The following is a 13,123-nucleotide window of genomic DNA, read 5'->3' on the forward strand; positions in this document are numbered from 1 at the left end:
AAAAAAAAAAAAAAAAAGCACCTGTTGTTTTAAGGATATAGTATTTTTTCTTCAGAATTTTAATGTTGGTTTTTTGTTTTTTTTTTGACACTTTATTTTTGTTGCATTGTTGTTATTTCCTCTTTTTTTTTTTCCTTTCAATGTTAGGGGCTTTGCTCAGATGTCTGGTAATCATTGATTTTCTATTTAAAAGTGGAGGGCTACAAAACCTGAGTGGGGGGTGAGTCTTGTTGATATTGGGCTTATTGTAGGGGGATTTAGCTTAGTCATTTTGTTAAGGTAGCACCAATGCCAGAGACTTTTTTTTTTTTTTTCAGTATGAATAAATCTTTATTTTCCCAGGGAAAAGGGGAAGGGAAAGGGTCAGCATGTCTGTGTTACAAAATGATAGCAAATGGAAGTACCCGGCACAGCAAAATCAACCATCAAACAGTCCCTATTGATGGAGGTCACCAAAGCCCAAGGGGGCTGAGTCTTTTCAATGCCAGAGTCTTTAGGTCTGTTGTCTTGGGCCAGTCAGCTTCCCATCAGTGGGTGGTCTGTTTCCTGGCCTGAGCATGAAGGCTTGGCTGGCAGTGTTCTGAGAGCTGAGTGTGGGAAGAGGACTGGAGTATGTCTGTCTGTTTCCAACAAGGGTACTTCTTTTATTCTGCTATCTTGATTCCTTTCCCTGTACTCTCAACTGGGTGAGTGGCCCTCAGTCCATAATGTGTCGCGGTAACCTCCACAGAATCCTTCAGTCTTTTGCTTCGATGGAGGAACGGCATTTGTTGGCCTATTTGGAGTGGGAGATGAGATTGGGGATGTCACACTGCTTCTTAAATAGATTTCAGACAGTTCTTATTTTAGGTCCTCTCTACTCCACTTTTAAAGTTACCTCATTTCACTAGTTCATGAAACTTTGGGCATATTGTGATGTAAAATGTCTTGTCTGGCAGACATAGCCTCTTCTTACTATGTAAAATTTACATATTCTGTCTTCTTTAGATCCTGGAGGGTAAAATGAAGGCCCACTTTATTATGAATGATCCAGCAGGAAACAGCTACTTGCAGGTATAGTAGACCTTCCCTGATATTTCATGGAGATATATTTTCTGACCTTCCTTGAATATCATTTCTCCAGAAACTGAGAGACATGGTTCTAAATGAACTGGTCTTTATCAGGGAATTTCTTAGCCGAAGTGGGAACATAAGGGAGAACTGTGTATCAAGAGGGAAAAAAGGGAACACCTAAGTTCCTTCTTGTAGTTTAGTTCTTGTCCCCAGTTCTAAGTCCAGCAATAGAGTTTTCATTCTGCACATCTGATTGTGGAGTGAGGAGAAATGGTGCCTTGTCCAGAGGCCTAGATAGGGAAACTTAAAAGGCTTTAATCTGATTCGGGGAGATATTCTGGTGATTGACAGTAACATCAGCATTTACTGTGGGTCAGGCAAAACTTTTTAAGGTTTCTCCACGATTAAGGCTATTGCTATACACTTCATAAGAAGGTGCAGATAGAAAGTATTTTAGGCAAGCTGTTCCCTAATTCTGCCTGGGGCTGGTCGATCCCACTCCTGGCCCATGTGGGCTCTATTGCTTCCCACTAGTTGAGCTGAGTCCTGGGGAATTGGCAGTGCTTAGAGAATCAAGAACTCATTGAGTTCTTGGGAAAGTAGGAGCTGCCTGGGGGAGAAAGGATAGCAGGATGGCACAGGTACTGATTATCTGTCCTTGGCCTTGCAGAATGTGTACGCACCTGAAGATGATCCTGAGATGAAGGTGGAACATTATAAGCGCACATTTGACCAAAATGAGGAGCTAGGACTCAATGACATGAGGACAGAGGGTTATGAGACAGGCCTGGCCCCACAACGGTAGCAGTGGGCAGAGCACTGCTCAGACTGAAGAGGTTATTTATAACTACTGGAAAAGGCTGGGAGTATCCTCCCCACCAGGCCTTGCTTATGTGGGGAGGGCACCTGGTCTGAGTCAGATCTAGGCACACTTTCTAAACAGTTTGTGATGCAAGTGCAAGCCTGTTGGGTTATTTGACCTTACTTAGGTTTCGAATCAGCTTGTAAAGAGACCGGAAACGAACCATGGGGAATGTTATCACTTTTTTTCCAACAATTCCTTACCCTCCATCCACGCATTGCTCTCCTCTAAGGTGAGAACTCTGAAGTTGAAGAAGATGGGAGACAGCTACAGCTGGAGTTTGGGTGTTGGTTTGGGGTGTATAAAACATTCTCACCAAGAAAGGAGACTTCTGATAGGAGGGCGAAGTTCTCATTAAAATGATAGCTTTCAAATAGCACTGGCCTCTGAATTCACTGTCCTTGTTCAATATGCCGGTAAAATTTCAGCCTCCTGAAGAAAGTTTTCTCCAGTGTGGCCACTGTACTTTGGAGATTGGAGCTGGTATTTCATTCATTCCTTCATAAATGTGTGAGTGCTTGCTTTCTGCCAAGCACACCACTGAACAGTGAACGAAACAAAGCTCTACTTTCATGAAGCTTCAAGTCTAGTGGGGGAAACTGATTGATAATGAACCCACAAGCAAAGTCATGTCAAACTGATTAGTGTTATGGAGGAAGGTGAAAGCATGGAAGGGGGATGAATCACCTGGGGGCAGGTGTTTCAAGTAGAGTGGTCAGGGAAGATCTTAAGAAGGTGATAATTTGACACTTGGGCAAAGCCGAAAAGGAGGTAAGGGAATAAGCCATGTGGATGGATAGCTGGGGGAAGAGATTTCCAGGCAGAGGGGACTGCAAATGCAAAAGCTCTGAGGCTGGAAAACGGGGGTATTTGAGATCATCAAGTCCTCCTCTCTCAGTTACAAATGGGGAAATAACCAGAGGGGGAGAGGTCTGCTTATAGTTGCATGACCCAGTCAGTATTTCAGCCCAGGGCCCTGGAATCCCCAGCTAGTGCTCTTTGCACTGCATTAACCACTGGTGATTTCTGCAGTGCTGGCTGCACGGATTTGTTCAGTAAACACCTGTTGATTGAGATACTATGGCAAACCTCAGTGCTTTGTGCTGCAAACTGAACTCGATGCTAGGAGATGACTTAGTATATCACACTCATCCACTCTCACTGCTCTATTAAACTATTCTCAAAGATCACAGGTGGGATTTTCTACTTGGAAAATGTTCTCATTCTCTGTTCTTTATTTCTGTCACATTTGACAGTGGACCATCTCTTTGAACCCTGTACTACTGCACCCCTGCTTCCCCCATGACTGCACATTCCTTATTTGGAATCTGTCTTCTCCCTCTTAAATGCATTTGTTTTCAAAGGTTCTGTTTTCAGATACCTCTCCATACTGAATTCTTTGGCATCTTAACTACTTTCACGTGGGACTGACTCCCATACCTGTTTCTCTAATTTCTGTGAAGGCAAGAGTACGGTGTTTTAAGTTGGAGACTAAAGTTAGCAAATGACTGACAAACTATAAAGCTGCAACATTTTGAAGACTTAACCAAGTGTTCTACTCTAATAGATTGTCCATAGATCTACTTCCAATTGACTTGAGGATCTGAGTTCACCAGGCAACCTGTTGATCTATCATTTGGTCTCTTGAATGACTTTCCATATGGGTTGGCTGTGCTTGGAAAGTGGGCCCTGGTGTCAGGTTCATCTCCCATTGCGAAGGGAAAAAATCGCACTCGTTTATTACAGAGTCTTGTAAGTTTGGTGTGAGGCAATCATCTAGACTTCAACCAGTTATTGGGAAATGATAACCTGGGTTTCTGAACCTGCAAAGACAGGAGGAGGTACCAGACTGGGGTAACTCAGCTAAGGTACTTTCTGCTGATAGGGCCAAGTCCTGGCAGCCTTGTTTTACACTTAACTCCAACTCCAGTCTCACTTCATACAGCCTGACGGGGACGGAGTTTTCATCTAACTGCGTCTTACCCCACAGCCTCTAGCATACAGCATGTGGTTAAAATCTGTTACATGATAATCCTCAGCAGATGCTCATGATTCTTCTTTTCTGGACTGAGCCTTGTTAGGGCATTGGAGGTAGCATGGAGGTAACAAAGTATGGTGGGAAGGGCCCCGGTCTAAGGCCAGGGAAGGTGAAACAGTCAAAGCACCAGCCCAAGAACGTACATTCAGTTTCACAAACAGGAGAAAATTTAAGTGGAAAGTTTTGCGATTATATTAAGGGAAAGAAAAGTTCATTTGCGAGGGTACTTCTACTTCATATTTCAATCATGTTAAATATATCCGTATTTAGCCATTAGAGTTGTGAACACACAGACATTGAATGTACATCCGTGTCATGATGAGGTGAACACTGGGAATAAGTGTGAAGGGCAATTGACTTTGCTAGCTGAAAGTATTAATGGTAGGTTCAGTAAGATAACGTTCTTTTTACATCTGTGGCATGTTAGTTGCCTATTGCACATGGGAAGGAATGGTGCTTCTTAAATTTAGAGCAGTGATGTTTAAGACACTTGGCTTTATTTTTATTTTCTCTACAGGAAAATAGCAGTGTTTTCAATTGTGAAGAGAAAAGAACCAGTGCTGGTTCCGTGTGTTCACCTCGGGATTCAGGAAGCACCTCTAATGCTTCAGTTTCCTGGTCTGTAAAATGGGGATAATCATGGTATATAGGGTTTTTATGAGGATTTGTGAGTTAATTGTGAAGTGCTTTTAGACTTAGGTTCTCTCATATCACAAAAATTCTAAAGTCTGTTTCTGCTTTAAACCATTTCTGGGAAAAAGTAGCTATCAATAATATCCCCATTTTATAGGTGAAGAAACAGCTTCAGATAAGTTAGGTAACTTCCAGAAGGAATTAAAGCTCGAATAGGCAGGCTTCAAACCCGGGCCAATCAAAAACCTGAGTTCTTAAGCATTTTGAGGTCAAGTCCGTAATTATTGCACTTGCTTTATTAGATGCAACTGCAGAGAGAGGGCAATACTGCTTAACTGTCCTGTAAGGTAGACAGGGTTGGGACATGAGCTTAAGGTTGGGTACTGAGTAGCGGGTGGAATTAAAGACAGAAATGGGCAGGAGATGGGCACATGGCGGCCGAGAGGACTATACTGCTAATGTTCACTGGAGCAGAAATGTGAGACTTTTCTAAAAGTCTGCTGACACCAGGCTGGAGAAGCAAGGCTGTGGACTTCATTTTGAGATATATCAAAGTGGACTAGCAGCCAAGGTAGGGTTGTATAGGGCCCTCCAGCTAGTAAAGCCCTCTGTTGATCCAGTGTCCCCTTCTCGCAAGCCCTCAGAATCCCACCACCTTTTTTTTTTTTTTTTTTTTTTTCCCTGGGCATGTGCTGTGACCATTCAGCATACCCTAGTGGTTAAAAGTTCAAGCTACAGGGCAGTAATCGCCAAACCTGTTTTGTATATTTTTGAACATGTATCCCAACATATGTATGTGAGGTATAACAATACCTTCTTGACTAACATACTTTAAAACAGTGACAAAAATTTAACTTCTACATGATTTGGTAAAAATATCTGATTTAAAAAAATTTGGATTGCCTCCTGCAACCCACTCTGCTAGCCTCTGCTCTCAAGGGTCGGTCATGTTCTGGCTGTGTGAAGTTGGGCAACTTCCTTAACCTTTCCAAGCTTGTTTTCTCATTTGTAAAATAAAGATAATAAAACTATCTGAGGAGTGTAAGGGTTAAATGAGATAATTCAAGTAAAGCTCTTAATGCCCACAAGAAGAAAAGTCTTTTTTTCCTCCCACTAAATGTATTAGAATTAAATCTCTCTAGCATCCGTCTTTTGCTATGCTGAAAATAGATGGTCTTTTTCACTGGAAAGGTTCTATACAAGAGATAGCTACAGACTATCAATATCATCAAATGTAGGGAAGTTACACAGGTTAGAGGCCTCCACATTTTCCATAGTACTTATATTTGGTTTGGAATTTCTGACTTCCTCTTTTTCGAATAGTACTTGGAAGCCTATTAGGGCTGATTCCTCCCCACTTAAACACGAAAAAAAAAAAAATAACCTACATTAACGCTATGTGCCAGATACTGTTCTAAGCACCTTACACAGTATTATCTCAGTCCTCTCAACCATTGAGTTACATGCCATTATTATCCCCAATTTGTTAGATAACTTGCCCAAGGTCGTGGAGCTAGGAAGTCATGCAACTCCAGAGCCTATGTTTTTTAACCACTACATTACGGTCCTCTTGAAGGTGCTGGGGGATCTTTGGGTCGTAGCTGTAGCCCCACGGCTTGCGGCATAGTCTGCTGAATGAGCAGGTGGATGAACAAACAAGAAACGTGGTAGCACCGTCAGAAGACTGAATAGGTGACTAGGCGGGGCGGATACACATTCCCTGTAAGCCTGCAAACGCTCTCACCCGTCAGCCCCCGCACTTCTGAGCGCACTCCGTCACTTCCGGTTCTGGCCCCACCTCCCCACCATCGTCCGTTTTGCGTTCGAGAATTTTGTCCTCCGCGCCGATCCGTCGCCCCGCCCTCGCCGCTGCCATGGCGGCAGCTCCGCCGCTCTCCAAGGCCGAATATTTGAAGCGCTACTTGTCTGGGGCAGATGCCGGCGTTACTGGGGGTACCGAGTCTTGTCGCAAACGTCGCAAAAAGCGGCCGAAGCCTAGCGGGGCCGGCGGCAAGGGGTGAGTTGGTCCTGGCAGGGGCAGGGTCTGCGGCGGCTTGCTGCCCCTTACCATCCCAACTCCGCCCTCGCCCGGCTCTTCCAGTATCAACGCCCGTTGGGCCTCGTCCTCTGAAGGCTGTTGGAACTCTTCATGAGCTTAGAGCCCGTGTTGGTCGCTCCTCGCGCCCCTGAGCCCTGTCTTCGATGTGTTCAAGCCGGGCTGTAACTTTCCTTACTCTTTTCCCGCCTTTGTAGACTTTCGTCCTCTCCCATAGAGAATGAATATTGTGCCCCGAGAATAGTGGTGGAACTAATTCAAAGCCTCGGTGCTTAGGTGTTATAGGACCCAGAACCTGTCCGTGGACCTTCTCCAATCCCAAGGACTCTGGTCCTGAGTCAGAGACTGATACTCACTTTCTATTACTCTTACTACTATTACTACTGCTACTACTACTACTACTAACAATAACAACTAGCACTTATGCGGTTCTTGTCATGTGCCAGTCCCTGTTCTAAGTACATATACGAATTTATTTAAGCTTCGCAATACCATGAAGTAAGTGTTGTTATCCCCATTTTTCAGATGAAAAAATTTTTGTGGCCCAGTGTACTGAATTGAATAGTGCCCCTTCCCCCCAATTCATGCCCACCCAGAAGCTCAGGATGTGACATTATTTAGAAATATATATATATATATGTAGTAGGGGGCTAAGTCCTGTATGACTGATGTACTTTTAAGAAGGGGGAAATTTGGACACAGAAACAGATATACAAGCAGAATGACCACATGATGATGGAGGCTGGGATTGGACTGGCTGCCACTAGCTAAGATATGCCTGGGGTTACCAGAATTTGGAAGAATTAAGGAAGGATTCTCCCCTAGAGCCCAGTGGGCATTGCCTTTCAGATACCTTGATTTCAGACTCCAAGCCTCCAGAACTGTGAGAGAAATACATTTCTGTTGTTTTAAGCCACCCAGTTTGTCTTAGGAAACTGATATACCCAGTAAAGTCAAGTAGTTCCAAAGAACCAATCCATATCCTTTCCTGGTTGGGTTCTTGCCTTCTGTCTTCCTACCCCTTTTACTTGTGTGGATTCTTTGGAAGTAGTGCCATGTAGTGAAAATAGCTTGAGCTTTGGAGCAGCACTCCTTACAGTTTGAGTCCTAGCTGTGCCACTTTATGGGCTGTGCGGCTTTGGGCAAGACAGTTCATCTATCTAAGCTTCAGTTTCTTTATCTTTAAAATGAGAGTAATACTGAATGATAGCACTTATATTAAATAATTATTGTTTTATTGTGTGATTAGAAATGTATAACGTGATCTTGGCTTTTTAGATCACTGTTCATATCATGGTAGTAATTGTTATTTTTTGGGACTCATCCACAGTTTATCTGTGCAACAAACATTTCTTGAATACTTATGCCGGTTACTGCAGTGTTGAGCATACTGCTCTGAATGAGAAAGTCGTAGTCTCTATTCTGAGGGAGCTTATAGTTTACAGGCTTTAAACAACTAAGTATGCAGCTAATTGATTTATATCCTGTGTGATAAATGCAATGAAAGTATTCCAAGAATATGTAACAGGGCTTCTTAGTTAAGATACTTAAGGGAGAATAGTCAGGAAGGTGTGCTCAAGGAAGTTGCTACAATCTTAAGAATGAGAGTAAGTAAAGAAAGAGAAGAGTAGGTCAGTCTGAGGGAAGGAACTGAGTATGGGGAAACTGATATCGGATGGAATTTGGCTCATGCTAGGTACCAAAAGATGACCAGTGAGGTAGTGAACTGAAGAGGCAGTGGTTCAGGATGAAGTTTGCCATATAGGCAAAGACTGGATTGAGCTTTATCCTAAAACCAATAGTGTTCGTAGACTGTTATAAGAATGTGTCTTTCTTTTCGATCTTTTTATTTTTCACATTTAGAATGCGAATTGTGGATGATGATGTGAGCTGGACATCTATCTCCACCACTAAACCAGAAAAGGAGGAAGAGGAAGATGATGGAGATTTGCCTGTGGTATGTATATTTTGAGGCTGCGAGGACTTTGAAATTCAAGCCTCTCAGTCTCTACTCCCAGTGCAGGGTAGATTTGTAAGAGGGAAAGTTGAAGGCAGAGAAGTGGTGACACTTTCCAAAGAGCTGTTTTAAAATAGACCTCTTTGATGATGCCTGTACACTGTCTTCTTTTTTTATGGAAGGCCTCATCAGCCTAGAAATGGGAACTAATCATAGAGGCAGGACTCCTCAACATCAGTGATAGAGCCATGACTAGAATTAGCAGGGTTCAATTTGTTGGAATTTACCTTAAAAACAATGTTCAGTTTCAATTATAGGAAACTTTTTCTTTGTTCCTTTTATTCATTGATTGAACTAAAAAATTTATATATTGTTGCCTAAGTACTGGAGATATGTAGATTAATAGAACATAGCGTCTGTACACTAGAGTTCATACTCTAAAATGGGAGACCGAGTTTCAAATAATTTCAACAATATAATGTCGAAGCTATATTTCATTTATGTACCAAATGTTATTAGAGCACAGAGGAGGTTGCATACTTTTTATTCCATTCCATTGGGAAATTCCATGAAGAATGTAAATATCTGAAATGAGTTTTGAAGGATAAGAGCCAGTTGGGCAAAAGCCAGTTAGGCAGATAACCTAGCATTAGTATAATCATGGAACCTTTGCTGAGAATAACTGAGAAACAGATGAAAAGGAAAACTGTTGATAGGTTGTATTGTGGTAAAAAATTGTAAAGATGAGTTCCAGATAAATATAGTTAATGTTAATCCCCAGCATATTCTACAATAGATTATTTGAAAGATAGTCTGTTATTAATTATAAGGGAAATAATGATCATGAGGAACCAGTTTCAGTCAGAATCAAACATAATTAATGTTTACAACATTTGTTTTTATTTTTTTATTTTATAAAAGCAATACATATTTATTATGGAATATTTGGTAATTATATAAGAGTTTAAAGTTTTAAAAAGAATATAAAAATCACTTATACAGTGACCATCCAGTGGTAACAACTGCTACCATTTGGATGCATATTTCTTTAATTAATAGATTATACATACTTTTAATTATTTTTTCAAATATAATTGTGATCATGCTGTACCTATGGTTTTCGAGCCTGCTCTTTCACTTAGTATGTTGCCAATACTTTAGTAAGACTTTAAAGTATTCTTTGAGAATGTGATCTTGAATGGTTGCATAGTAGTTCATATATATATTAATTTAACATATCTTATTACTGGACATACAAGTTGTTTCTTGTACTGAAATATCATAATGCTTTGATAAAGATACAGAAATTATTATAAGAATCCGTTATTTCTTTATTCCTATAATACGAAATTATAGCCCTTTTGAGCTGTAGTTCCATATTGCTTTCCAAAAGATAGTACCAATTTATACTGTCACTAGATATGTATAAGAATTCCAGTTTTTTCATTTCTTCATCAATACCAGAACATTATTAACTATAACAAAAACCATGGCAGACCTATGCCAATTGGGCAGGTAAACAGTGGTATCCAGTTTCTTTGAAAAATAGTGAAATAATTTTTCATGTTGGGCATTTGTATTTTAATGAATTTCTTGGTATTTTGTCCATTTTGTAGAAAATTTGCAATTTTAATTTTTTAAATTGATTTGTTTGATATTTATATAAGGATGTATAATTTATTTTATATGTTATAGGTATATTTTGTCATTTGCCTTTTCATTTATAATAGTTTTGGCATTAAAAATTTTTAATTTTTATGTAGTTGTCTATTAATTTTCCTTTATAATATTGTCTTTTGCTCCTGTGTTTGCCCCAAAACCTAAACAAGGAAGATCCACTTTTCTCTACACTAGTTAAAACAGGTCTCAGAATTGAATTCATTTTTGTTACTGGAAGACCATCACTAGGACAACCACAATAGCAGTGGCAGCACAAGAATAATAGGTATAATTTATTGAGCGTTTACCATGTACCAAGTACTGCTGAGCTTACATGAACTATCTCATTGAGTTATAGCAATCCTTTGAGACCTACTTTTACAAATGAGGAAGTTGGGGCCTAGAGAGAATAATTTGCCAAAAGTTACGCAAATATTAACTGGCAGAGCTGGGGATTTAGGTCTCAATTTATATTGCTTGAAAGCCTGTGCTTTTAATGCCCAGTGAGAGATCTCAAAACTAGGTTATGTGAGAATGATGGTAGGATCTTGGGAGAAGAGAAGTAGAGAGGAATTATGACCTAATTTGAATTCCAGTTCTGCCACTTGCTAGCTCGTGACATTGAGAAAGTTATTTAACTTTGAGTCATAGTTTGCTCTTTAGTATTGTAGAACATTTCTTTGCAGTGCTATTGTAAGGACCCAGTGAGACCGTAAAATACAAAACACAGTGCCTTGCACATAGTTGCTACTCTGTAACTAGAATTTATTATGCCAGTCATCTTGAAAGTCTGTCATGTGGAAAGATGATCAGTTACATCAGAAGTCAGAACTAGAGTCAATGGAAAGAAGTTGTAGAAAGGTAGATATGAGTCTGATAAAACTAAGCACTTTCTAGCACTGCCCAAAAAATTGCGGTGGACTGCCTTGTAACATAATGAGTTTCCTGAATTGATTTCCTGACAGGGAGGGACTGGATGAGTGATCATTTATCAAGGATGCTATAGAGAAAATTCCACATTTGGGAGTTTGGATGATATGTGATTTTCTCTCAAAGATTCTATGATTCTGTGTATATCTTAATGACATCTTTTGGTTGGATTCGAGAATACCTGTCATTGTGACTACCTATAGTAAGGAAAGTTTCTCAAGGAACCCGAAGCCCTTGATGAGTGATAAGCATGGGATTCCACCTGTGTTTTCACTCTGAATACAATATAATAAAAATAAAGAGGTAAAAATAAAAAGGTAGAAGGAATTTAGCTTATATCTTACAAGTGGCAGTTGTGTACCTGGCAGGTTAATAAAAAGGTTTGTAATGAAAAAAATTAACTTTTGGAGAGAAATTGATTAGTCAGAGAAAGATCTAGAATTAAACCATCCAGCGATAATCAGATGTTTATGGAGCAAGTATAACTGAGGACCACTGTGTGGTTCTTCATGGCTATTTTGAGGCTGTGTGTGCCATGTATATTAGGAATGGGAATGATCATAGCTTCAGGTTCTTGAGACAACAATGCTTCTTGGCTGGATCCGGTGTATTTCCTCGATACCATGTCCTCACTTCCTCAGGTGGCCGAATTTGTGGATGAGCGGCCAGAAGAGGTAAAGCAAATGGAAACCTTTCGTTCTAGTGCCAAATGGAAGCTTCTCGGAGGTGAGTTCCAATAATAGATAAATCTAAATTAACCATTTATAGGGGAAGCCTTTTTTTCTTTTATATACTTTTTTTAGAGGAGTGCATAGTTTGTTTAGTGTGTCAGTGATCCTGAAAAATATAGTGTGAAATAGAATTCAGAACTTCTTCAGAAGTAGTAAGATGTGGGAACTGCGAGACCAGGTATCCCACTTTCTCTTACGTTTTGGTATTAGTGTTACTGAGGTCAAGAAGTGACTCATTTGGGAGCCTTTCAGGACCCACTCCTCACAAGCACTTGGTACACAGATATGACTTTGGAGAAGTATACAGGCATATGAGGAAGAGTTTAGAGACTTGAGCAACATCTGTCCTCTCAAAATGAAGCAATTCATGTATAGTTCAAGGATTAATGTTTTCTGTCCTTTGTATTAGTAAATCTTTATTTGTTCTTCCCTTAAATATTGGTATTTTACAGTGCATTATCCTCCACTAGCCCATTCATCACCTTCTCCTTAGGCTAATACTTTAACTTCCTATTTTAAAAAAATGTTTCAGTTTTTGGTTTGGACAAAGGGCATTTGTCATCATGTCTGAACAGAGACCAGACCTAGTCTTATTTGTCTTGGTATTCCCCCAGGCTATTACAAGGAGGTGCCATTACTAAATATTTGATGAGTTATTGAATTGCTAAAAGGTATTTGATTCCTGCAGCCTACTGCTCTTTGGTAAATCATCACTTGTCTTAATAGTCATTTCCCCTCTTCCAAAAACTTGATAGGTACATACTTACTAAGACACAGAGACTATGAAATACTTACTCCCAGTGAGTCACAGCTGTGGTTCCAGCAGTCATTCGAGCTCTGTGTGGCCAGTGGAAGTGTTCTGGTTTTTTACTGCCTGTTTTCATTCCTTCATAAACAAGAATCTTGCTGCTTGATAGTTATTTAACTCTAGTTTACCCTTGATGCTTGTTCCTTTTTCACACATGGAGGGTTGAAGAGTTAACTCCTAAAGAAGATTTGTCTTTTTCTCTGTTATGCTCTGTGCCTTTAGGTTAATTATCCTGCAATTCTGATTAGGAAAAAAATCCATAACAAAAGTGACAGTCGGCTATAGGATAGTGATCACCATTTTCTCAGTTAATTTTTAGTGTATTATTGTTGTTTGATAAATGAAAAGTTGATTATTCTTTTATCAGAATCCAGTTTTACTTAAAAATTAAAAAAA

The 13,123-nt window shown here is 40.0% G+C and overlaps 2 protein-coding genes across 3 annotated transcripts in view; both read left to right on the forward strand.

Moving 5' to 3' along the window:
- The window catches only part of ZPR1 (ZPR1 zinc finger), a 10,386-nt gene extending 8,094 nt beyond the window's left edge, over positions 1-2,292 (forward strand). Inside the window, exon 14 of the mRNA XM_011383191.2 lies at positions 1,724-2,292. Within this exon, the coding sequence (XP_011381493.1) occupies positions 1,724-1,858 (135 nt within the window). The 3' untranslated portion in view covers positions 1,859-2,292. The remainder of the gene's footprint in view (positions 1-1,723) is intronic.
- Positions 2,293-6,389: 4,097 nt separating this feature from the next.
- Positions 6,390-13,123, forward strand: part of BUD13 (BUD13 homolog) — a 23,101-nt gene continuing 16,367 nt past the window's right edge. For both annotated transcript variants that reach the window (XM_011383192.2, XM_011383193.2), the window contains exons 1-3: positions 6,390-6,603; positions 8,506-8,599; positions 11,830-11,914. In XM_011383192.2, the coding sequence (XP_011381494.1) occupies positions 6,461-6,603; positions 8,506-8,599; positions 11,830-11,914 (322 nt within the window). In that variant the 5' untranslated portion in view covers positions 6,390-6,460. The remainder of the gene's footprint in view (positions 6,604-8,505; positions 8,600-11,829; positions 11,915-13,123) is intronic.

Source organism: Pteropus vampyrus, unplaced genomic scaffold (assembly GCF_000151845.1).
Source record: "Pteropus vampyrus isolate Shadow unplaced genomic scaffold, Pvam_2.0 Scaffold505, whole genome shotgun sequence".
NCBI lineage: Eukaryota > Metazoa > Chordata > Mammalia > Chiroptera > Pteropodidae > Pteropus > Pteropus vampyrus.